Below are 25,000 nucleotides of genomic sequence, written 5' to 3'. Positions count from 1 at the left end.
TAGTCCCGAATAGACCCCAGCATCCTGGAGGAGAATGCAGCAGGCACTTACAGCTTGACCAGGGAGCGCAGGGTGGAGAAGGCCTCGGGGTGGATGGACCGGATGGCATTCCAGCTAAGATCCCTGCAGGCAGAGAGGGTGTGACAGGAGGGGACAGTAACATGTGGAGGACTCACTGTTCCCATCATGGGCTCTCCCTCATATGCCCCTGTCTGACCTGGCCCTAGTAACAGCAACCTTAGCCTTTGTGGGGGGAAGGTACCTGCTGCTGCCCAGCTCCTAAGCTGGCTGTGGCCCCAGGAACAGGGACATGACAGCTTGGCTCCGGAGCCTCAGGACCTCCTGGGTACCAGCTAGAGAAGTGTGTGTGTGTGTGTGTCTGCGTGTTGGGGGTGGGGGCTATGGAGCTGGGAGGTGATGTGCATGTCACGTCTGCTGAAACTGTACACATGTGCTATGAGAATGAGCATGGCTGGCAGAGGGACACGGCGGCTCCTCCATGGCCCATCCCTGGGTGCAGGTACTCACAGGGCTTGCAGGGAGCTCAGCTGGCTGAAGGTGTCAGCTCCAATTTCCCAGATGTGGTTGTGTTGGAGGCCGCTAGGGCAGCAAGAGAGGCTGGATGAGTCGGCAGGCTCAGACCCTGGCTCTGCTCCATGCCCCCCGAGCACTGGGAGGAAGAAAGGAGAGCCCCCCACTTCTCCTGGCACAGGAAGAAAGAGCCCAGCCCGAGGAAGTCACCAGAATTAAAGGGAGCACAAGGGGATCCGGTTGCCTTGGGTAAGTGGGTCAGGAGACAAAGCCACAAAACCATCCCTGTGGCCCAAAAGGGAGTCAGCTTCCAGTGTTCCCACTGGGCTTGGCTCCCGGCCCAGCCGAACTGGCCCCCACCTCCCATCACCATGGGTCCTCCAGACCCTAGCCCAGAAGCAGAGCACCGCCCAGCCTAAGAGACTGGCCCGAGCTGGGAAGCACAGTTCAGTAGACAGGTTGTCTGAACGGGAGATAGACCCTGGGCCTCAGCCATGCGGAAGACCCTCCTTCCCTTGGCACCTAGACAAACAGGAGACCCTCATACCCCTACCCTGCCCCAGCCCCAAAAGGCATGGCCCTGCCTAGAAGCAGGGGACAGACACAGGGAGGCTCAAGAGGCCGTGCTGGCTTGAGAAAACAGGAGCTGGGTTAACAGAGCTTAAAGAATTTTTAAAGTGATATTTCTTTGTGACCTTTGAATCCCAGGCTTCTTCTTCCACATACGGTTTTAATGTCTGTGTGTAACATGCAAACACATACACACATATGCGTGTGTGTGTTTACGGGGGTATGGAAAGGAGAGAGCATGTTCCAAAATGCAGGGTGTTCCAACTCCTTACAGCCTTCTCCAGTCCAACCCATGGAGCCCTGATGCGACCCTGTCCCTCCACTGGCCTAATCACTCCTGCATTTCTGCGTTGCTGTTGACTCATAAGGAGCCACCTTGAGACTCCTTTTGGACACCAGCTCCTGGGTCTGTCATCTGCTGTGAGTCCTAGGGCCACTGTGCAGGCCTCTGCCAAGCTCTCAGCCCTAAACGCTGGGTTCAACAAACTCAGAAAAGAGGAGGAGGAAATGTCAAAGTGTTCATTGGCCCTTACTGACACCCCAACACGCCTCCCTGCAAGACTTGCTCAGGGTCTGGCTGGCATGCCTTTGCCTCTCCCCCACCCCAGACTCACATTTCCTCCAACTTCTGACACCTGTGCAGGCTGGGCAGCTCCTCAATTTGGTTGTGAGACAGTTCCCTGGGGAAGAGAAAGGCAGGGCTGGGGTGAAGTGGTGGCTACTTGAGGGCTGTGGGGGCAGGGGAGTGAGGGCTCTGGCCAGGGCTGTGCCTTCCTGTCAAGCAGCCAAAGACTGTGGGGACCCCACAGCAATGCAGCTGTTGATACGTCTCACACCAGGGCACCAATCTCCTCAATTCACTCTCTCTGCATTTCCTCCTACTGAGTCTTGCTCCTCACTGGGCCTAGATGGGGCTACCTTATCATGTGATGGCCTGAGGGCACTTGGGAGAGTCCTGGGGGAAGAGGAACCAGAATTGAGAGGGGCGTGGTTAGAGGAAAGAGGCAGAGAGTTGGGGAGAGGGGCACTGAGCCAGCCAGCAGAGAAGACATCAGATATCACTGAGGAACGCCAACCCAACCACCTGCAGTCACCATTTATGGGACCGGCAGGAAAGATCAGAGCTGAAGGCCCTTAGGGATCATCTGGCCCAACCCCTTTCCTCAGCAGATGAAAAACCTGAGGCCCACAGAGGGGACAGGACGTGCTAAAGGACATACCACCAGTCAGCGGCCAGGCTGAGTCTGGAGCCTGTGTCTCTGGACTCCCAGTCTAGGGCTCTTTCCACACACCGTGTGTTGGTCCACCCATCTTGAGCTGCGGGTCTATGGCCCCTAGTGAGGAGCCTCAGATTCAAGTTAGAGTCCAAGGAGAGAGGAAAACTCCCCTTGCCTTCAGAGGTCACTTAAGTACCTCCACAGTCCCGAGATCCCAAGAGGGGACTAATTTTCTTGTGTAAATTAGCGTAATAATGTCATTTATTGGCACTATGCACTAGGTGCTTTACCTATTTTTTTAACCTTTACAAACTGACCCATATTTTATAGAGGAGGATATCGAAGCTCAGTGACATTAAAGAGTGAGTCCAAATTAATCAAGCTAGAAAGTGGCAGAGCTGTGCCTCAAACCCAGTCCCTCTGGGGCAGGCTCTTAGCAGGAGTCTATGCCGCCCCACTCTCCAGGAAGAGAAGTGACCAAGTGGGACAGAAGCAGGAGAGGCCTTTTGTGGGACATGGGGGTGGGGGCACAATGCCAAGACTGTAGAACGCTTGTGAGCACTCACAGGACTCGGAGCCTGGGTAGCTGTTGGCACATCCCCGATGGGAGCAGCCGGATGCCTGCGCGGGTCAGGGTCCTGCAGGGAGAACAGAGACAGAGCTGGCACCAGGCCCGGGGCCCTGCCATTCCCAGCCACCCGGCTCCAGCTCTGGACCTGATAGTGTCGTGGGATGACGGAGTTAACAAAAGAGAGAAATGGAGGGAGAGACAGGGTGGGGGGTGGGGCTGTGGGGACAGAAATGAGCAGACACTGGCATCTGAGCCCCAAGTTCCCCTGGGCCTGGAGGAGCTGGGGGAGGGGAGTGGAGAGAGAGGGCCACAGCCCAGGGCTCTGCTTGGCCGACAGTCCCTGCATGTCCAGCCCAGCTCCAGGCATCCCCATCCTGTCCCTACCCCAGGTCTCATAATGGTCTCAAGCAGCACTGGGCCTGTAGGACAGGGACACAAATCTCCGCTGTAGAGACCTTAAAGACGGGGGATATTCATGGGCAAGGAGTAGACAGAAAAAAACCGTAGTGGGACCATGGGAACCAAGCACAGAATTTGGTCCCTGTGCCTCGGAGGAGGGAGAAAAGATGGGAAACAAGGGAAGAACCAGGCGCTGGTCTGGAGAGGGCTGTGGGGGCAGGTTGGAGTGCCAGCTTGGCTTAGGGCAGGGTGTCCCAGGAAGGACCCAAGGCCAAGGTCATGTCTGGGGAATGACTACTTCCCTCATGGAAAATTTTCCACATGCCAACGAATCTAGTGGAGAGACAATAGAGGCACAGAGGAGAGTCCCAGTCCCAACGGTGCCATGAATGAGCTTTGTGGTGCGGGGCAGGGCGGCCGACTTCCTGACACTCACTTTGGGTATTTGCTCAGTTGTTTCATTTCATTCATTTAAATGTATTGAGGGCCTACTGTGCTTTGATACTCCCTCCCTCTACGCCATAGGATATAATACTAGAAAATACAAGAATGTCTTTGTTGGAATCAAGCTTCAGAAAGGCAAAGAAGATGGGTTTTCACAACCCTCCTCTCCATCGCTTCAACCCAATATACCTGTGTCTTGGGTTTAGGAGCTTTGAATTCATACCTGAAAAATCCAAGCATGGTAAAGAGAGAAAGGCCAGCCTCCTCCCTGCCATCCCACCTGCCACCTCCTGACCTTGCCTGTGGGCAGTGCCACATTAGAAGGAAGCCATGGACCCCTGAGGTACAGCCAGCAGTAGAGGCAGGCTGGGTAAGAGGGAAGCAAAGAACCTGGACAGCCTTCCAGGGATAAGGAGGTGGAAGAGCCCTTGGGGATGCAGCTGGGTGACATATAAGGTGGAGGGACAGAGAATCACTCACAGGATCTCCAGGCTGGTGGTGCCTTTGAGATCTGGAACCTCCTGGATGTCTGTGGCACCATTCAGAGATCTGGAAACAGATAATGAGCTCTGAGGAGTGGGATCAGAGCATCTCAACATCCAGACTCTCAATTATCTGTTTTGTCTCCCCTCGGGGACTCCTCCTTTGAGGACAATGTCATCCTTCCCCGCAATCTCCCTCAAGTCAGCCACCCAGGCCCTGGTGGAGTCTGAGCCACGCTTAGCAGGGTCCAACCAGCCATTTGCCCAAGTTTGCTCAGCATGCTCTTGCCCAAACAGAACGGGGTAACCTCAGCATTCACCGTTCAGCTTGCCAAAACCCCACAGGCAAGCAACATGGAAACGACCTCTGGTTAACAGACCACAGCTTGGGTGCTTCTGGAGAAGCCCTTGGCTGCTGGGTTTTGCTTATTAGAACCTGAGATAGGATCTCCCCTAAATTGTCATCTGTTAGAACTTTATTAAAACTATCAGTTCTCTTTAGAGAACTGCTTTAGACCAGTGGTTTTCCTTTTCCCCACCACCTCCTATCTTATTGAGGACACGGACCCACATGGGGCCTGCATGTTGTGAAAGGCCCTGAGGAGGCAGTGTGGGGTCCAGAAATGAGCCCAGAATCTGAAATTAAAAGGTTCTGGGCTCGTGCCCAAGCAGGGCCTCAGTACCTCATGTTCCGTGTGTAAAATTGACCAATAACACCTACCTCACAGGGTTAGGATGCAGATGAAATGCAGTAACAGACATGAAAGTTAAGTATGTGCTTTGGAGATGTTGGCTGTGTTACTGTGATGCCACAGTAGGCTGACAGCAATCCATGGAAGCTTTTTTTTTTTTGAGACTGAGTCTTGGCTCACTGTCACCTCTGCCTCCCAGGTTCAAGTGATTCTCCTGCCTCAGTCTCCCAAGTAGCTTAGCTGCAACTACAGGCATGCACTGCCACGTCCAGCTAATTTTTGTATTTTTTTTTTTTTGAGATGGAGTTTCATTCTCGTTGCCCAGGCTAGAGTGTAATGGCATGATCTTGGCTCACTGCAACCTCTGCCTCCCGGGTTCAAGTGATTCTCCTGCCTCAGCCTCCCGAGTAGCTGGGATCACAGGTGCCCACCACCATACCCGGCTAATTTTTTGTATTTTTAGTAGAGACAGGGTTTTACCATGTTGGCCAGTGTGGTCTCAAACTCCTGACTTCGAACTATCCACCCACCTCGGCCTCCCAAAGTGCTGGGATTACAGGCATGAGCCACTGTGCCTGCCTCCATGGAAATTTCTTCAAAAAAAAAAAATGGGACTTGGGCTAGAAATTAGAGAATGAGAGAGGGGAAATAATGATGGCATAGCAAAGGGCCCAGGGATCTGGGCTCCAAGGCCGCAGGAGAGCCACCCTTGAGAGAACATAGCATATTCAACTCTTTGGTCATTTTTGGAGAAGCCACCATGAGCTACCAGGAGGCCAAAGGAAAGTCCTTGGCTATGGAGATGGACCATTTTTTGCCCCTTTAAGACCTGGGAAGAAGCCACAGGTCAGGGAGGTGGAGGGAGGCTATTACATTTAGAAAGAGGTGGGAACGGATCTGAGCAAAGCAGAGGCCTGCAGCCTTGAAGACCATGCCTTGAAGTGGGCTTGCGCCTTGCAAGTTAGAGATGTGCTGGCGGAAGGCAGGAGAGAGAATGGAGGAGTGAGGAAAAGGGGAGGTTCAGGCTGCAGCAGCCTTCAGGAGACAACTTACAGCGTGTGGAGTTTAGGCAGGTACTGGAACGCCGACCTTCCCACAGACTGGATTGGGTTGTCATAGAAGTGTCTGGAAGAAGAAGGTCCAAACACCGAATTCAGTTTTTCAGATCTTTCTGCTGGGACTAAGGCCAACCGCTGCTTTCTTTTCCTACCAATGTAGGCCCAGGAAGGGACTCGCAGGGAACGGCAACCCCTCCCATACTTCTGCCTCCCTGCTGTTTTCTAGGGCAGTCCCTCTGGCCTTCCCATCCTCTGTCCTCCTCCCTGAAACACTGTTCAGCATCAAGAGACCAGAGAAAGTAACACTCACATTGTCTGTAGCAGAGGGTTCCCCATGAAGGCCTTTTCTGGGATGGCCTTGATGTTGTTGTTATGGAACCCCCTGGAAGACAACACCCGGGAACCAGTGAGGATTTGGAGAAAAGTACAGTGGGAAAGAGGCATGGAATTCCACGGGGCTTTGGACAGCAAGCTAGACAGTCCATAAGACAAAGAGGCATCTGCCTGGAGATTCCAGGTTTAGATTCAAATACTGCCTGTGTTGCTGGTTTTTTTTCTTTTTTTTTTTCAGACAGGGTCTCTGTTGCACAGGCTGGAGTGCAATGATGCGAACTTAGCTCACTGCAGTGTGGCCTTAACTTCCTGGGCTCAAGTGACTCTCCTGCCTCAGCCTCCCACATAGCTGGGACTACAGGCATGTGCCACCATACCTGGCTAAGTTTTTGATTTTTTTTTTTTTTTTTTTTTGTAGAGACGAGATCTCACTTTGTTGCCCAGGCTAGTCTAGAACTCCTGGGCTAAAGTGATCCTCCTGTCTCTGCCTTCCAAAGTGTTGGGATTGTAGACATGAGCCTCCACACCCAGCCAATTTTTCTTCTTGTTCAATTACACACCCTCCTTTCCCTAACAAATGTGAAAGGAGTGAAGGGTGGAGACCTGGGCTACAGGTCTCAGGAAGCCTGTGGCAGCAACTCAAGAGCAAGAGGCAGAGTTCAGGTCCCAGGAGGGGAATCCTCTCCTTAGCCACTTGTGGTAGGAGCCCTGGTGGGTCCCCACAGAGGAAGTCAAGGGTATATGAGAGGAAAAGGAAGATACAGAAAAAACACAGCTTCCAGGGGATCCCAGGTGAGGGATGCTCCTCAAATGGAGGCTGGCTTGGCCTCAAGGCCCTGAAATAAAGAAACATAGACATGTCAACAGTACGCAGCCAGGGGTACAAGGTGTGGAATGGGACACTGAGTGACTGTGGATGGCACTATAGGAAAATGAGGACTGAGGCACCCAGATGAGGGTCTGACAGTCTGGAAGCCAGGAATTACGTGTTTGGTTAGTTGGGAAGAACATTTCAAAATAAATAACATGTTGGACTGAAAAGTACATAACCTGTGCAGAGCAGGCCCCTTTCCTTCCCCCTCTTTTTTTTTCTTTGAGATGGGGTCTCACTCTGTCACCGTGCAATGGCAAGATCTCAGCTCACTGCAATCTCCACCTCCAGGGTTCAAGCAATTCTCCTGCCTTGGCCTCCCAAGTAGCTGAGATTACAGGCATGTGCCACCAAACCCAGCTAATTTTAGTATTTTTAGTAGAGACAGAGTTTCCCCATGTTGGCCAGGATGGCCTTGATCTCTTGAACTCATGATCCACCCACTTCGGCCTCCCAAAGTGCTGGGATTATAGGCATCAGCGACTGTGCCCGGCCCCTCCCCCTCTTTTTTATGGGCAGTTTCTGGCATCTCTGTCCCCCGGCCTCTGCTCACCTCTGTTTTCCTCCTGCCATCCCATTGTGACTTCCATCTTCACACTGTCTCACTCATAGCTTCATCCTCAGACACCTCCAGCCAGTGCCATCTACCCAGGCCTATTTGTTCATTAATTTATTCCTCTCATCTGCTCATTATGTTTTTCTTAAACTATCTTTGTGTCTAACGTTGGGCCAAGCTCTGAGGGATTTAGACGTTTCTAAGACAGGGGCCCTGTCCTAAATCAGCTTTCTCTCAATAGATGAGAGAGAAGGAGAGATGGATAGACAGACAGGCAAACCCTGCCCCCACACCTTTTTGCCCCTGTGACTAACTTAGGTCTCCTCTCTCTCCGATAATGCTTTATTGCTTCCTGGCCCAGTGCTTTTGCACATCCTGTTCCCTTCAGGCCTTCTTGATCGATCAAATCTCACGCTCCTCTCAGGCCCCAGCTCAAAGGAAAAAAGTCAGACCTTGGTGACTCTGGCGATGGAGAACTTCCAACAGTTTCTCACTTACACTTTTTTTTTTCTTATGGAGTCTCACTCTGTCACCCAGGCTCGAGTGCAGTGGTGCAATCTCGGTTCATTGCAATCTCTGCCTCACAGGTTCAAGCCATTTTTGTGCCTTAGCTTTCCAAGTAGGTGGGACTACAGGCACGCGCCACCATGCCTGGCTGCTTTTTGTATTTTTAGTAGAGACGAGGTTTCACCATGTTAGCCAACTCAAACTTCTGACCTCAAGTGATCCACCTGCCTCGACCTCCCAAAGTGCTGGGATTACAGGAGTGAGCCACCATGCCCAGCCAGACTAACTGGTCCAGTTGTTCCCTATCTGCCACCTACATCTGGCATTCACCCCTTCAAACTTCTGGATGAGGTGAGTGAGGTGACATGGGGCTAGTACTGTAGGTGTCAGGTGGTGGTGGTTGTTTCAACTATAAAGATACTAAGCTGGCCAGCCACGGTGGCTCATGCCTATAATCCCGGCACTTTGGGAGGCTAAAGAGGGCAGATCATGAGGTCAGGAGATCGAGACCATCCTGGCCAACATGGTGAAACCCCGTCTCCACTAAAAATGCAAAAATCAGCAGGGCATGGTGGTGTGTGCCTGTAGTCCCAGGCTGAGGCAGGAGAATCGCTTGAACCTGGGAGACGGAGGTTGCGGTGAGCCGAGATTGAGCCACTGCACTCCAGCCTGGCGACAGAATGAGACCCTGTCTCAAAAAGAAAGAAAGAAATAAAAGATACTAAGCTGCCTGGAGATTTGGGGCTCCATTCATGAGTCTCCAGGTCCCCCCTTAATCTGGTCCCACTCTAGCTGTATAGTAGAGCTCTTCTTGTTTCTTGAGAGGGCCTCTCCAGTAAAGCTGCTTCCCATCCGTGCTCCTTCCTCTGCCAGCTCAACTTCCTACCTGGGTCTTTACCTACCGTTTCTTCCTTTGAAATGCCTCTCTGCTCCCCATCACTGCCACCTGAATCCTGATATCCTTTAAGGCTCCTCTCAGGATTAGTACAATGATCTTTCCATGTTACTCTGAGCTCCCACCAGTGTTTTAGCTAATACTCTGTAATTTATGGTTGGCGTTATATACCATTTTGTCCTGTTCCCTGTTTTACCTATGTTACTTTGTGTCTTCAATGAAGCTGAGGATGCTTAGACAGGGCCATGTCAATCTGACCCTTCGTTTGTGTTTATCACTAAACACAGTGCTGGCCATACTGGGTGCTCAGTGAATGCTGAAATAAAATAAGTGGTGGCTTTGGGGAACCAGAGACAACTTTTCAGTCGCCCTGGGGACAAAGTGCTGAGGAGTGATCCTGTAAACCAGCTCCCAGCTCTTTTCCTCATTCTTCTCTGGACACACCCCAACCAAGGCAGGGGCAGTGCCAGGCCCAGGCTAAGAGGAGGTGGCTTGTGCCATGGGTTTTCCCAGGCTGGAAGGGCTCAGGGCCATTTCGGCTATTGATATACCCCCAGGAAGTGCTCAAAGCCAAGCTAATGAGGCTTGGGACTACTTAGAGCTGCACTGGGGCTTGGGGAGCGGAGGCCAGCTACATCTTCCACAAGGACCATGGGAAGTGAGGAGGTGAGAGGATGAGACAGCTCAGGCTGGCTTCAGCCCCTGCCCTTGGGACAGGAGGACATCCACAGAAACCAACAGAGGCGCTTACAGTTCCTGTAGTCTGCCCAGGGTCCGGATGGCCACGGGGAACTCCTGCAGCTCGTTATAATTCAGGTCTCTGGAATGGAAAACAGAGCAGTCATTAGAGCAAAGGCTTAATGGGGCATGTCAGGGTCCCTGAGACATGGAAACTTGGCTCTGGGCTTGGCCAGGGAGATGGGTTTTCCAATCTGTTGGATCCCATGGCCAATGTCTGGAAACACGTTTTTGGAATATTCGTGCTCCATTCCTATTTCGCAAATCCTCAGGCGCGGAATCTTCCTGGCTGCAGAACTGTTTTGAAGGGGGAGACATACTTTAGGGGTGTGAATACCTGGAACCATCTCCCTCAGAATAGTCCCTGCCAGCTGAAGAAAGCATCTCAAGCCTTTGGAAACATCAGCAGAGTGGAGGAAGTGGGGAAGTGTGTGATCATTAACATCCTATAACCAGTACTAGGGATTCCAGAGGTACCTCGGTGACTACCTTAACTATCTGTGGTCTTTGCTGTCATCCCCTATAAAAATGGGGAGTGTGGACCGGGTGCGGTGGCTCACGCCTATAATCCCAGCACTTTGGGAGGCCGAGGCGGGTGGATCACGAGTTCAAGAGATCGAGACCATCCTGGTCAACATGGTGAAACCCGGTCTCTACTAAAAAATACAAAAATTAGCTGGGCATGGTGGGTAACACCTGTAGTCCCAGCTACTCGGGAGGCTGAGGCAGGGGAATTGCCTGAACCCAGGAGGCGGAGGTTGCGGTGAGCCGAGATTGGGCCATTGCACTCCAGCTGGGTAACAAGAGCGAAACTGTCTCAAAAAAATAAAAGGGGGAGTGTTTCTTCTCTTTGCGTGAAGGCACAACAGCTATTTTCTCTTTACTTTTCTGTACTTTCCTTTTTTTCTTGCAATGAGCATACATCACATGTATAATTAGAAAATGATGAAGGTAATTTTAAAAAGAGTGGCAACCCAAGGAGGAGAGAATATGAAGAAACAAGCATTCTGATGAATTATTATCAGAATTTAAACGTGTACAACCTTTCAGAAACGATTTGACAACACCTTTTCAAATTAAAAGATTCACACCCAGGTATTCAAGTCTAGGAATGTATATGGGTAAGTACAAGGATACTCAGAAAAACACTACTCAGGCACCGGGGCAAAATATTGACCCATAAGGGACCACGGTGTCACTCCATCAACTCTTTTTTTTTTTTTTTTTTTGAGATGCAGTCTTGCTCTGTTACCCAGGCTGGAGTGTAGTGGCACAATCTCGGCTCACTGCAACTTCCACCTCCTTGGTTCAAGCAGTTCTCCTGCCTCAGCCTCCCAAGTAGCTAGGATTACAGGTGCATGCCACCATGCCCGGCTAATTTTTGTATTTTTTTTAGTAGAGACGGGGTTTCATCATGTTGGCCAGGCTGGTCTCAAACTCCTGGCCTTGTGATCTGCCCTCCTCGGCCTCCCAAAATCCTGGGATTATAGGCATGAGCCACTGCGCTTGGCCTCCATTGACTCTTTTAAGGAAGCTTCTGTGTCTGTGCCTTTCATGGAGATGACAGGATGAGAGAAGGAAGAGGAATGGAAGAGACTCAGGGCAACTTTTATTTTCATCTGAAAAGATTTAGAATTGCTTGTGACAAATAGAAAAGAGCCCCAAAGGTGGGGGAGCCCCAAGGGAAGAGGTGAGTGTTGCAGTTTTTAGGGAGACAGTAAAGAGTAACTGGGCAGTAAAGAGTGAGAACTACAGGGAGCTTCTGGAAAGTTGTACTCCCTGTTATGTGATGAGATCCCCTCTATACCATCCAAGAGCTTCCAAAATTGTAAAGTTGGGCTTACATTTTACTCAGTAGCCAATGACTTAGCTCCATGTGGAAATGCGACTGATTTGAGGGTGTCTTGATCCCTCTCAAATCCTGTTTCTGGGGTCCTGGGGTTTGGCAATAGATTGGGGGAAGACACAGTTGCAGCGTCCCTCCTGAGCCTCCCAGGATGACCCTGGCCCACCTCCTCAGCCTTTTAAAGCCACCCCTGCCCTGGCAACTTTCATGGCTGTCCAATGCCAGGCAGGGGACCACGTGGAGGCCCTCTAATTACAGAGTGACTTGGCAGGGTCTTGTGGATGAATACCATGTTAACATGGAGATAATGACAGGCTCCTCTGTGTGACAGGGTCATTACACTTAATAGTCCACAGGTAGAGCCAGGAACCCAGCCCAAGGGCCAGAGGGGCAGTGACAAGCGTCTGGCAGCCAGTGAGCCGGATAATTGTCCCTCACTAAACACACACACACACACACACACACACACACACACACACATACACACTAATTACCCGATTACCCTCAGACTGCCCTGGTGATCTTGGGTAATTACAGTAGAAAATCCCTTCTGCTTTGCTTCTCTCTGCTTTGTTCTCTAGTGAGTCAGACACCTTTGCCTCTCATGTGTCAAACCTTGTTGATTCGCTCACATAGAGGCACCCGCAGGCTGTGTGAGGATGTGGTCAAGAGGAGGCCAGGATGTGTGCAAAGCACTTTGACTGAAACCAGAGGTATTAGAGTTGGAAATGGAGGAATTTTCAAACTGTAGAGTTCCTGGAGTTCTACCAGGGACTACAGAAAATGCCTAGAAAACCAGGCTGGGAGAGTTGAGGATGGAGGCAGGGATGAAGGCAATGGCCTTTCTTTTTGGTTTTAAATTGTGTACATGATTCATTCTTGTATCTCAGTATTTGAAAAGCAGGTGCTCCCCCTTCATCTTGGCTCAGCTCACTAGGGAGTTCTCCACTATTGCCCGAGAACCAGATTTTCCATAAATAATATGGAAGTATCTTTATTGAAAAGTCCTACTTTTTTTTTTTTAATTGGAATCTTGCTCTCTTGCCCAGGCTAGAGTGCAGTGGTAGGATCTCAGCTCACTGCAACCTCTGCCTCCCAGGTTCAAGCGATTCTCCTGCCTCAGCCTCAGGAGTAGCTGGGATTAAAGGCGTGAGCTACCACACTGGGCTAATTTTTGTATTTTCAGTAGAGACAGGGATTCTCTATGTTAGGCTGGTCTTGAACTCCTGACCTCAGGTGATCTGCCCGCCTCAGCCTCCAAAAGTGCTGGGATTATAGGCGTGAGCCACTGTGCCCAGCTGAAAAGTCTTAAAACTGTGTTATTATCTCAAATGTAAAGTATTGCATTGGTCTGGCTTCAGAGACTTTGCTTGCTATTCCATAGGCCTAGAATGCTCTTCCCCAAATACTCCTATGATTTACTCATTCAATTCATTCAGGTCTCTACCCAAATTATACCTCATCAGAGAGGCCTTCCCTGACTGCTCTATCTAAAATAGCATATTCTGTCATTTGCTATTCCCTTATCCAGTGTGATAGATTAAAAGTGACCACAGATCCTTTGTGGTTTCTCTCAAGACATGACATCTACCTGAGGCTGGGACGGCCTTGTCTGGCATGGTCTGACCGAATGAGATGGAAGTGATATAGTGTGACTTGGTCCTGGGTCACAAGAGGCCTCACAGCCTCCGCCTTTGCTTTCTTGCAATGCTCCCACAACTATGTAAGAAAGTCCAGGCTAGACTCTTGAATGACGAGGGCCATGTGGGGAGAGAAGATAAGCTGACGGGCAATACCAAAGCCCCAGACATGTGAGTGACCTCCCTCTACCTCTTAGTCCTGGTTATGCACAGATGACCACAACCTCATGAATGAACCCAGGGCTTGGCTCCAGCAGAAGAACCGCCCTGATGTGCCAGCAAGGCTATGACTCATGAGAAACAATAAAGTGATATTTTAAGCCACTAAATTTTGGGGTGATTTGTTATGCAGCAATAGAGAATGAGACAGCCTCCATTCTTTTTCTTCACAGAACTTAGTTACCTGACATATATTTGTTTATCTTCTTCCCACCCAATCAGAATGAAAGCTCCTTGAAAATTGTTTTATATTCTAAATACCATAATAATCCTGGCACATAGCAGGAGCTCAACAAATACTTGATGGATGAATCAATGAGGACATCTGAATAAATTGATTAATGAAACTGTTAATGGCCTCTTTAGGAAATCTAGACTATTTGGGGGAACATCCTTAGGATTTTGAGGTTGATGTCACAAAAGGCACAAGACAGTCCTGAATGGCTTGCCTGTGGCCACAGAGACCAATGTAACTTTGCTATCACTGAGTCCTTATACAGTTCATTGCACCCATGTCCAGGCAATTAGTTGAGTAGTTCCAGCCCTCCTTGGCAGTTTCTGGTCAGGAATTTTGCAGGAGTGGCCTAACAGACAGTAGCAAAAGATGGGAAAAGGCATGGGAACTAGAAGTCTATTTTTGTAGAGAAATGTGAGAGAATAAAAATTGTGCAAAGGTGAAAGAGAATTCTGCAAACTCCATGCCAATGAGGTGGCCGGAATTTTCCCATTTGGACATCTACCCAGATTTAATGACCTGGGTAATTGCCAAAGTCCTGCTTCATATAGTGCCATGTAGATGTAATCTCTGGCTCTAATTGTCCAGGGAACATGTCTTTGCAACTCTCTCTGCTCCTGATGAATTCAGCTCAGTGCAACGAACATTTGTTGCCTCTTCAAAATACACAAATAATTCTGCTGGGTAAAGTGGAAGGTAGAGAGATGAGTTAAAAAAAAAACACTGCTATCTAGACAAATGCACAAGATGATGAAACGGGCATCCTTGACATGACTTTGGAGAGCACACAAAGCATCAGGACCTTCACAGACTGCAGTGATCACACCACAGCTGTGAAGACCATGAGGGCTTCATGGAAATGTGACATTTGAATCCGGTCTTGCTAAAACAGCAGGATTTCAATATGATGGGATGCATGGATCAAGCAGAGAGAGCATGGATTTAGAGGAGTTGAGTGCTGTGGAGTCGTTTTTGGAAAAGAGCAAACAATATAGCTTGGTTGGGGCAACGGGCAATATTTGGAGGTAATTCTAGAGGACTCTCTCCTCTGGACTGTTGTGCACTTCTTATCTGATGTGCCTGCCTCCATGTCATTTATATGATAACATTGACAGCACTGTCTGTGTGCCAGCCACTAAGTGTTTTGTCCAAATAATCTCTTAACCCTCACAACAGCCTCAAGAGGCAGATTCTACTATTATACTCACTTCACAGTTGAGGAAAGTGACACAAAGAGAGATTAAATTAGTCACTCAATCACACAGTTGATAACTGGCTGTGGCGCATCCACTGTCTATAAGTCAAAATCTACTCTTTCTTTTCTCTGTGGCTGCACTGTCTAATACAATAGCCACCAGCCATGTGTGGCTATTTTAACTACAAATAATAAAATGCAAGATTTGGCTCTTTCACTAGCCACACTTCAAGTGCTCAGTAGCAACATGTGGTTAGCAGCTATCATATAAGAAGCACAGATGCAGAACATTTCCATCATCCCAGAAAGTTTTATTGGGCAGTGCCAGCTAATTGTAATAGGAGAAATAGCCAGTAGTGGAGCGAGAGTGGACTTCTCAGCCTCCCTCACAGCAGGTGTGTCAGAAGTGGTGCATACTGCATCTAGTCCAGGATTTATAAAATAGACAACTTGTCTCCTCACTGGTGTTTCTAGCCTTCCACCAGCTAAAGGCCAAAAACAATGAGGCCCTGGAGGTGGCAAGCTCCCAAGAAGCCTGGTCCCTGACTCATCACATGGACGAGGGCCCCCTGCCAAGAAGACACACTCTCCTTGGACTGTTACATGATCCAGAAATAAACTTCTATTGTGTTTATGCCATTACACATGTTTCGGTCTATATGTCACAGCCATTTAGCCTACCTGAACTAATTCAGTGTCACAGCCAGGATTTGAACCCTGGCAGTTTGAGTCTGAAGCCCACATTCTTAGCGACTACACATCTGCCAGAAAGATCTTTTTAAAATGCAAAACTGAGTCTGTTCCTCTCCTGTTGAAAAATCTGGAAAGGCTTCCAGAACAAGGGCTTACACACAAAATTCAAATCCCTTAATCAGCTCTAATGCCCTTAACTAATCACTCAGCTTCATCTGCCATTTCTGTCCTCCATGGGTTCTGCCATTTTCACACCCTTGTGTAGTTACTTGCGCCCCTCATGCCCTCAGCCTCGAATACCCTTTTCCCACATCCTCAGCTGTTGAAATCCTAGTCATCCTTTGAAGTTCAGCTCAAATATACCTTTCTCCCTCAATCCAACCCAATTCCTGTAGTCAGAATGAGTCACTCACTCTCTCGCAACTTTTCCGGGATTTTCTTCCTCTGCATGCATAGCATTACAATAGTAATGATAGTAATGACTATGTAATAGTCATGGTTCTAGGTGATTTGCATATATTAATTCATTTAATTGCCGTGCCAACCCTTTGAGGTAGGTACCATAATGACCTCCATTTTGCAGATGAGAAACCGAGGCACAGAGGGAGATAATCACTTGACCACAGTTCCACAGCTAGTAATAGAAGGGCTGGGATTGAAGCCCAGGTGGTTTGAGTCCAGAGTTGGGTTTTCTGCAAGCATATCTCCTCAATGAGACAGGAAGCTTTTTGAGGCTAGGAAGCATATGGGTTCACTTTTGGATCTCCCACAGCCCAGGCACAAGGACATACATGTGAATGTTCATTGTTGTAGATGATCATTTGAGTCCACTGTGCAATGTCTCAAGATGGGGCTCCTTTGGCCCTGGTAACTGGCTGCTTCATGGCAGTGTCTTGGCCTTTGGGATTAGACTCTAAGACGAAGGTTCTTGGTCAGCACCAGGCTCAGTCTGAAACTTCCATTGCAGGATGGTTTATGATACCCTAAACTTCAGCTGGAAAACTCTTTCATGGGTTAATAGACTATTATCTTTAACAGCCCACAATCAGCCAGAAGCCCAGGAAGAGTTTGGTGTTCTGTCTCCTGCTCCCGGGAGCTAGAAGCAGATGGAGAAGGACTGAAGTTAAAGAGAAACCACTTCCAACTCCAGCCAGAGCGCAATCTGGAAGCTGCAGCTGTCCAGAGCTCAGACACTCCTTCATCTGCTCGGCTGTTTCTAGCCAAATCCAATCAAAACAGATGGCAAATCCATGCAATCGGTAAAGGTAGCAGAGAAGGCAACCCAGGCCTAAGCTGTTCAAAGACCCACATGCCCAATTTTCTCTTTTCCATCAGGCTATGCAGAAATGGCCAACTTCAGAGATCTCTGGGGAGCCTCACTGTAGATTCAGATGTAGATTCAAAGTACAGAGCTGGCAGGATTTTACAGTCATCCTGTCCAGTCCCTTCTTTTTGTTGATGAGGAAATGGGCTTGGAGAGAAGGTAAATTGCTGCAAGTCTCAGAGCCATCAAACTCAGGCCTCTTGGCTCCTGGTTTAAAACACTTTCCTATATTCTGCATAGAGTTGGATCCTGGCTGCGCTCTAAATAGCAGGGCTAAGAAAACGTTTTAGGGAGAGAGGATAAATGGAGGCGGAGGATTGGGCTCCTGCAGGAGTTTCTTTTCGTGCTTCTAAGCATGTCAAAGCCAAATAATTATGATTTGAAGGTCAGATGTCTTTTTGTGTGTTATCTGTATTAGAGAGAACTCTTGCCTTCTGTGTACCAACAGGATCATCTTGAACAAATCTCTTAATTTTCTTAGCTCATTTCTTCACCTGTAAATGGGAGATACCCATTGCATATGACTGCTCTGTTCACCTGGTCCAGAGACTGGCATAGAGTAGATGTTCAAATAATACCAATTCCTTTAACCTCTTCCTTTTACTAGACATAAGCTACTAGAACTGACACTTTCATTCTTTAGATGCTACAAAAGTCAGCACACAACTTGGCCCATCCCCTTTTCACAGCAAATCAGAAAGATGAGTATCATTAATTGGGCTTCCACTTACATTTTTATTACTGGATTATAGATAAGGGCGCATGCAGGAGTATGGGTGAGCCTAGCTCCCCATTGTGAAACGCAAAACACAGAAATTTCTGATGGATTGTAAACTCTGAACTGCCTTTTATCTCCCAAAGGCCTGGAACAAAGGCAAGCCTGCACAAGAATACCTGTCTTAATTGCTTTTCTCATACTGCAGACAGAGCCTCTCTCCTAAATATGACTCCACGTGCTTGGGACAGATGACTGGGTGAGCCAGGAGCCAACCAAAACTTTATGACTAACAGTATTGTTTTACCTTCTAAACAATCTACACAAAAGGCCGCCCATTAATAAATGCAGCAATGAGTAAAGTTGTCATTAGTTTCCATCGAGAGACACAGATACAACCTCCCTCCTTCCACCTACGTTCTCTTCCTTGCCAGAGAGAAAATTCAGGATCTACCTGAAGCAGTATCAGTGCTGATTATAATGAAAATGACTGATCTCTGAGATTGAGATTGCTTGTCGCCCTGCCTTAATGAAAAACCACAGAAACCTAGAATTCGAAGACAGGTAAAAGGTAATAGTCCAAACGACCCCCAAGGAGGAATCATCTCTGAGATTCTGGCCCAGTGAGGATCCTGGAACTATGTAAAGGGCAAGGCACCCACTGACATGCTGTGTGTCTGATGCTGTCTCTGTTGGGCCACTCTGTAGATTAAGTCACCTTTCCTTATCGTCAGCTGGAGTGCCCATCTTTACTTCCCCTCTTGGCCCTCATCCTGTCCGCTGGAAGAGCATAAAATGTGTGTAATGTGCCTTCCAAATATGACCATTGTACTCTATCAAAGGCTTCTCTTCAGTTCTTTGAATCACATTTTGTGACACTTCATATCCTCACCACCCTTCCCAGGACAGCCTTTGCCACACTTAAAGTATGGTACCTAGAACAAGATCCAGTCCTCTGGATGTGATCAGACCTCTGTGAGCAATACTCCTCTCACCTGGGTGTTTGGAGCCCATTAATGGAAGTGACCTGAAGGCTTAGAGATGCTCCTGACCATAGCAGAATGTGGCCTGATACTCTTTCCCAGTGACTTGGACCTACTGGTCAAAAGCTGAGGTCTTGCAACTGGCTTGTGGGAAGGTAACGTTGCCTGAAGGGAGGACCGAGGGACCATCCCCGTGGGTTCAGTCCATATCCAAGTCCTTTCTCCAAGACAGCATGGGACACGTGTGACAGCTCCCAGGCTGTGAGAGGACTGACTAGAGGATATTTACATCTAGGGTTCAGGGGAGAGGTCTGGGCTGGAGACTGCATATCTTGGAATATAGACAGACATGACTGGGGCTGGGAAGAACCTTAGATGTTAGATAGTCCAACGCCTCCAAGTACAGATGGGAAGACTGAAGCCAGCAGAGGAATAAAGATTTGCCAAGGGCCATAAATCTATTTGTTGAAATATTTGTTCAACAGATATTTGTTGAGTACCTTCTCTGTGCCTGGCACTGGGTCAAATGTGCAAATACAAAAGTGAGCAGAATTCATGGAGAGGTAGGAGGTAGGCAATTAAGTGAGTAAATAAATTATTAGAGTATCATTGTGGCGAGTGACATGGAAAACACTAAGTAGAAAACGGAGAGTGCTGGGAATGGAGGTCTCAAAGTGCTGACCAGGGAGGTCACCATTTAAATGGGGACGTTTGAGCAAAGTCTTGGAGGAGGTGAGGAAGTAAACCATGTGGATAATGGTGGAAAGAACATTCTAGACAAAAGGAACAGGCTTGATGCAGGAATGAACACAGTGTATTCAAGGAGGCCATCGTGCCTGGAGTAGATTGAGGGAGGGCTGACACCAGAGAGGCAGCAAGGGTCGCAGCATCTGCCACCTGTAGACCAGTACGGAATGTTGGCTTTTTCTTCTGGAGTATGTTGGGGAACCAACCACTGGAGGGTTTGGAACAGAAAAATAACATGACCTGATTAGTATTTTAAAAGAGTCACTCTGGCGGTTGTGTTGAAAATAGATTGTAGGATGACAAGAATGAGAGCAGAGTGACCAGATAGGAGGCCACTGCAATAACCCAGGTAAGAGAAGGATGGAGGCTTGGAGCATCGTGGTAGCAGTGGAAGGGGAGAGAAGTGGCCAGATTCTTAATATATTTGGAAGATGGAGCCAATGGAGTTTGCTGACAGCTTGGATATGGGATATGAGAGAAAGAGAGTTGTTCTGGATGATTCCAAAGTTTGGGTCTGAGTACCTGCAGGAGTAAAGCTGCCATAACTGAGCTGGGGAAGACTTCTGGTGGAATGGGTTCAGGGAGAGACTCCAGGGTTCAGCCTGGGCATCTGTTAGATATCCAGTGAGCATGTTAAGAGGGGCCTTTGAATATTTAAGCCTGGAGTTCAAGAGATAGGTCTGGGCTGGAGTCATCAGCAAACATTCAAGACCATTCAAAACATTCAAGAAGACAGAAGAAGCAAGCGTAAATAGAACTTGAGCCTTGGGACGTGCCAAGGTTAAGAGGTTAGGGTGATAAGGTCAGAAATGCTGGGAACAGTGCATTCACGATAAGTTTAAAAGAACTCAGGACTCCTGATCTAGAACGCTTTGGTCTCTGTGATGGCAGGGGCTACACTTTGTTGTTCATAAATGTTTTCCAAGTGACTATAACAGTGGCCTGGCATATACTAAAAGCTTAATAAATATTTATGGAATGAGTGAATCTAAAGAAACAGAAGACAAGAGTGGTAATCTTTCATTCTTACCAGCTCCTCCTTCCTACAGATAGGGGAGGGCCAGACCTGAACTTCTTTTCCTCTCCATGACATCTACTAAGGAACCTGTGGCCAAGCTCCCCACCCCCTTAGCCTCCCTTCCTCTCCATTGCAGACAGCTGGCTGGGGTGCCTGTGGGAGCGGTCGGCGGTGGGGGTAGAGTTCACAGCGGAAGTTTTGGCCCCATTGCCAGCAGGGGAGGGAGAGGCAGCAATGACAGGAGCAGTGACCTTGGCTACCCCCCACACCAGGGCAATGGGAAAGGGAATGTTGTGTTGGGAAGAACTATTAATAACTCGTCACGGTCACAGAACGCAACACAAACTCATTGGGCAGCTCAATTTTCTGCCTGTTAAAAGTCATTAGTGGTTCTGCGGGGGAAGCCAGAAAGAAATGTTTTATATGGAACAATAAATTCCTCTATAAGCCACAAAACCCCACAAATTTGCAGCTAATAAACCCACAAATGTAAGATGATTAAGAACTGGCGAGGAAAGAGAGTTCCTCAATTCTTAGCCTCAAGAGGCAGTGTGGTCTGATGGGCTGATGCTGGGCCAAAGGCAGAGAAACCCAAGTTCTAATCCTGGCTCTTAATTAGCTGAGTGCCCTTGGGCAAGTCATCCACCCTTTGTTTCAGTTTCCTCGACTGTAACATGAGGATGCACTATTCCTGCCTTGTCTTTCTCAATAAGTGGTTGGGGAGATAAGTAAGATATAAGACGAGACAGCTTTTGAGAAAATAATATTTCTAATTCTCTTAACTGCAGGGAATCATTATTTGCCCAGTGACTAGTGGGATGATTATTTGCCCAGTGACTAGTGACTTACCTTGAGATAAGAAGGCAAATTTGCAAGATTCATCTGGACCTCTGCTCAACCCATTAGCCTGTCCACAGAGAGCTCTGTCATGGAGACTCCCAGGATAGCTGCATAGAGGGTTGCATTGTATGTAGCCCACAAAAGATATGTCCATGCCTGGTACCTGTGAATGTACCCTGGCACCTGTGATTGTGAGCTGATTTGGAAAGAGAGCCTCTGTAGAAGGAATTAAAGATCTCAAGATGAGATCATCCTTGGTTAACAGGGTGGGCCCCAAATCCAATGGCAAATATTCCTACAAGAAGAGGAGACACACAGAGAAGAGACACAGAAGAAAACAAAAAAGGCAACATGAAGATAGAGTCTGAGACTGGAGTGATGGGTCTACAAGTCAAGGACTGTCACCAGACACCAGAAGTGAGGCGAGAGGCATGACGTGGATTCTGCCTCAAACCCTCCGGAAGGTGCCATCTCTGCTAACACCTTGAATTTGGACTTCTGACCTCTAGAACTATGGGAGAATAAGTTGCTGTTTTCTTTTAAGCCACAAAATCTGTGGTAATTGGTTATGGCAGCCATGGGAAATGAACACAGTAGCCTTGTCCTGACTGCCTGGAAATTCCCATCCATCCTACAGAGGAGATGAGACACAGCATGGACCACTGTGAAATGACCCTTCTGGGTAACATTCTCCTGGCCACCTTAGGACACATTCCATCCAACATTAAATGGGAGGATAGGAAAGAAAGCCGACATAAATCAAATACCTCTAATGTTCCAGGCACCATGTGAAGTCATCTCATTCAATGTGGTCCTTGACAACAGTCTTCTCAATTAAAAAAAAATTTTTTTTTTTGAGAGAGAGTCTCACTGTGTCACCAAGCTGGAGTGCAGTGGTGTGATCTCAGTTCACTACCACCTCCACCTCCTGCGTTCAGGTGATTCTCCTGCCTCAGCCTCCCGAGTAGCTGGGACTGCAGTCATGTGCCAACACACCTGGCTAATTTTTTCTGTATTTTTAGTAGAGACAGGGGTTTCACCATGTTGGCCAGGATGGTCTCGATCTCTTGACCTTGTGATCTGCCTGCCTTGGCCTTCCAAAGTGCTGGGATTACAAGTGTGAACCACGGCGCCCAGCCCTTTCATTGAAAACTATTATCCTCATTTTCTATTTGTGGAAATTGAGGTTCTTGAAAAGTCAGGTGACTTGCACCTGTCGCATGCTGGTGGCAGAGCCAGGATTTGAATCTAGGTCTACTGAGTCAAGCCAAATCTTCATTCTACTCTGAGAAGAACCCTGAGCCCTGGAAGGACCTCAGTGGAAGTCCACCTGGTTTCCTGTCCCTGGCCAGAGGCTGATATCAGGGCGAGGAGGGAGAGGTGGCCAGCTACTCTCAGAAGCAAGTCAGAATCAGTTTCTTGTTGGGATTAGTGGTTTCCAAGACACACAGAGAGAGGAACATTTTCTAGCTACAGCCGCTGTTGAAGTAAAAATGTTCTGTGGAAACACATCACCAGGGCATCCGTCCCCAGACGAGATTTGATGTGGAAGATACAATTTTGTATTATAAGGCAGAATTCCATAAATTTTTTCTCTGCTTTCTTCCCATCCCAGGCCCCTGTGGAATGCTGGTCCTGATTTAGAGAGAGAGCTGGGGCTAGAAGATTTCTGTTCTCACTATGGCCCAGGCTCTTCTCCAAAGGGAAGGGTCAAGCCAGCACAGGGCTCCAGTTGAGCCTGATTTGTTTAATGAGGTTATAACAAGGTCCAGGGAGTATCACCCAGGCCAGAGAGAGGTGAGACGCTGTCGTCCCCGGGTCCATCCTGGGCCCTGTCCCCTCTGGGTTCTAGCTCAGATTCAGCCATCACGTTCCCAGATGTAGAGCATGAGAGTGGGCCCTGTAGGGTGCAGTTGGGTTTGCTAGACCTTTTTATTCCTTGCAAAGATTTTATTTTTAAGTATAGCTAGGAGTTCAAGGATCATTAGCTGTCAGGCTAGACTAGCTCCTCATGGCCTCTAAGCACACATTTCCAAACACTGACATAGGAGCACAGGCACCTGGTTTCAGGTCCTGAGACCTCCTGGGAAAACCTTCCTAGAAATGTTCTTTACCATTCTCTCTTATCTCTCAGCCTAGATACCCGGGAAGTCCTATGATTGATCTGACCTCGAGGGAGCTAGTACTAAATGAAGCAACGTGTTATGAAGCGAGAGGTATGGTTTCTAGTGGTTTACCATCATTTACAAACTATAGAAACATGGGCAACTCACCCCCAAATATCTACCTTTGGTCTGATCTGGTAAGTGGAAACACTACTTCACAGTCTGGGGGCTAGACCACCTCTGATTCTCAATTTCCCAACAAGCTGTGGGTCATCCTCATTGTGGAAGTAGAAAGGAGCTGTGGATGCAGGATGGAGCATGTCCTATTTGCTTCTGGCTGAGGTTTCTTGGCAAAGTCTGGAATGATGATGATTACGTCAGGAGAAATGTCCTGGGAGCTTTCTTCCTATGAAGGTCAGACTTTCCCAGAGGGCAGCAAGGTTTCTGCAGGAAGGGGGTGGGGCGGGTGGAGTTGGCACGATTTGTTCTGCTAAGCAAGAGAGAGGCCTTAACAGTGCCTATCCCCTGAATCTTGCACAAATCACTTGGATTTGCTGGCCCTTTTGGAGTAAAAGAGAGCATGGTGTATGTCTCTCACACTTTCTCCCCATCTCTGAGGTAGCCTTGCGCAGATGAAGGAAGTGAGGCTCACAGAGGTGGGGGTACTTCCTCTGGCTGACCCACCTTACAGAAGCAAAGCTGGTTGGAAGCCAAACAGCCTGGTCTCCAGAGCTGAGGGCATCACAGAGGCTGTGTTGCTGCAGGTGCACTTGTGAAGGGCATTTCTGTGCCATGCTGGGTTGTGGGGTGGGGCTGCCTATGTGGAGTGAGAATCATGTAAGGCTTGAAGCATGTGGCACATGTGCTGCATGTGCACGTGATCGGCTGTGCAGTTCCAGATGCCTGTGTGACCACGCGTGTGCATGCCCGCACCTGGCCCCTCCTCCCCAGGTGGTATGGCTGGGGGCCGCTTTCCCCGCTTAGAGGAGTCTGCAGAGGAGCCAAACCACAGCTCCAGCCAAACCACAGCTTGGGCCGCAGGGGTTTGATCTTCCCTCTGCTGCCGGAGATGAGAGAGGTCTAAGTGGCAGAGATTTACGGGGCCTGAGGGAGAAATACCCTTCCAGTGAGAAGCTCACATGAAAAGCTCCAGAGTAATAACTGAGGCTGCAGAGCGTGCCAATTATGCAACAATTAAAAGGTTTGACTATCATTTCTTTCTCCTTTTATTCTCCCAGTTACTCCTCCCCCCGCCACATCTGGCTGCCCCTGCAAGCTCCCCAGCAAATGCTCTGGGGAACAGAGGATAAAGAACACACTTTTCCCCCTTTTAATTGGAGATCAAAAGTTGGAAGAAGAACTTGCCCCCTCAAGGGCAGGAAGAAAGGGGTATTGTTGAGATGGAGTCCCTCAGCGGAGGGGATGGGAAAGGAGAAAGGAGTGTAGGGCAGGTGCCTGTGCAGCTTGTCAGGGTCTGTAAGAACCTTACAGACATCATCTCATGTAATCCACAGGCCAACGCTGTAGGATTAGTACCATCTCTGGCATCATGTTTCAGATTAGAAAACAGAGACTC

General features: G+C 48.6%; 1 protein-coding gene across 7 annotated transcripts in view; it reads right to left on the bottom strand.

Moving 5' to 3' along the window:
* The window catches only part of LGR6 (leucine rich repeat containing G protein-coupled receptor 6), a 125,652-nt gene that overhangs the window by 13,396 nt on the left and 87,256 nt on the right, over positions 1-25,000 (bottom strand). For 6 of the 7 annotated variants that reach the window (XM_078356838.1, XM_078356840.1, XM_078356841.1 and 3 more), the window contains 8 exons: positions 9,878-9,946; positions 6,275-6,346; positions 5,960-6,031; positions 4,213-4,281; positions 2,885-2,956; positions 1,716-1,781; positions 529-600; positions 52-123 (listed from right to left, as the gene is read on the bottom strand). In XM_078356838.1, coding sequence (XP_078212964.1) covers positions 52-123; positions 529-600; positions 1,716-1,781; positions 2,885-2,956; positions 4,213-4,281; positions 5,960-6,031; positions 6,275-6,346; positions 9,878-9,946 — 564 coding nt within the window. The remainder of the gene's footprint in view (positions 1-51; positions 124-528; positions 601-1,715; positions 1,782-2,884; positions 2,957-4,212; positions 4,282-5,959; positions 6,032-6,274; positions 6,347-9,877; positions 9,947-25,000) is intronic. The other variant, XM_078356839.1, reaches the window with a different exon arrangement.

The sequence above is a fragment of the Callithrix jacchus genome, chromosome 19 (genome assembly GCF_049354715.1).
Source record: "Callithrix jacchus isolate 240 chromosome 19, calJac240_pri, whole genome shotgun sequence".
Taxonomy (NCBI): Eukaryota; Metazoa; Chordata; class Mammalia; order Primates; family Cebidae; genus Callithrix; species Callithrix jacchus.
The sequence above is the reverse complement of the archived record's forward strand: the minus strand, read 5'-3'. Positions and strand labels throughout refer to the sequence as shown.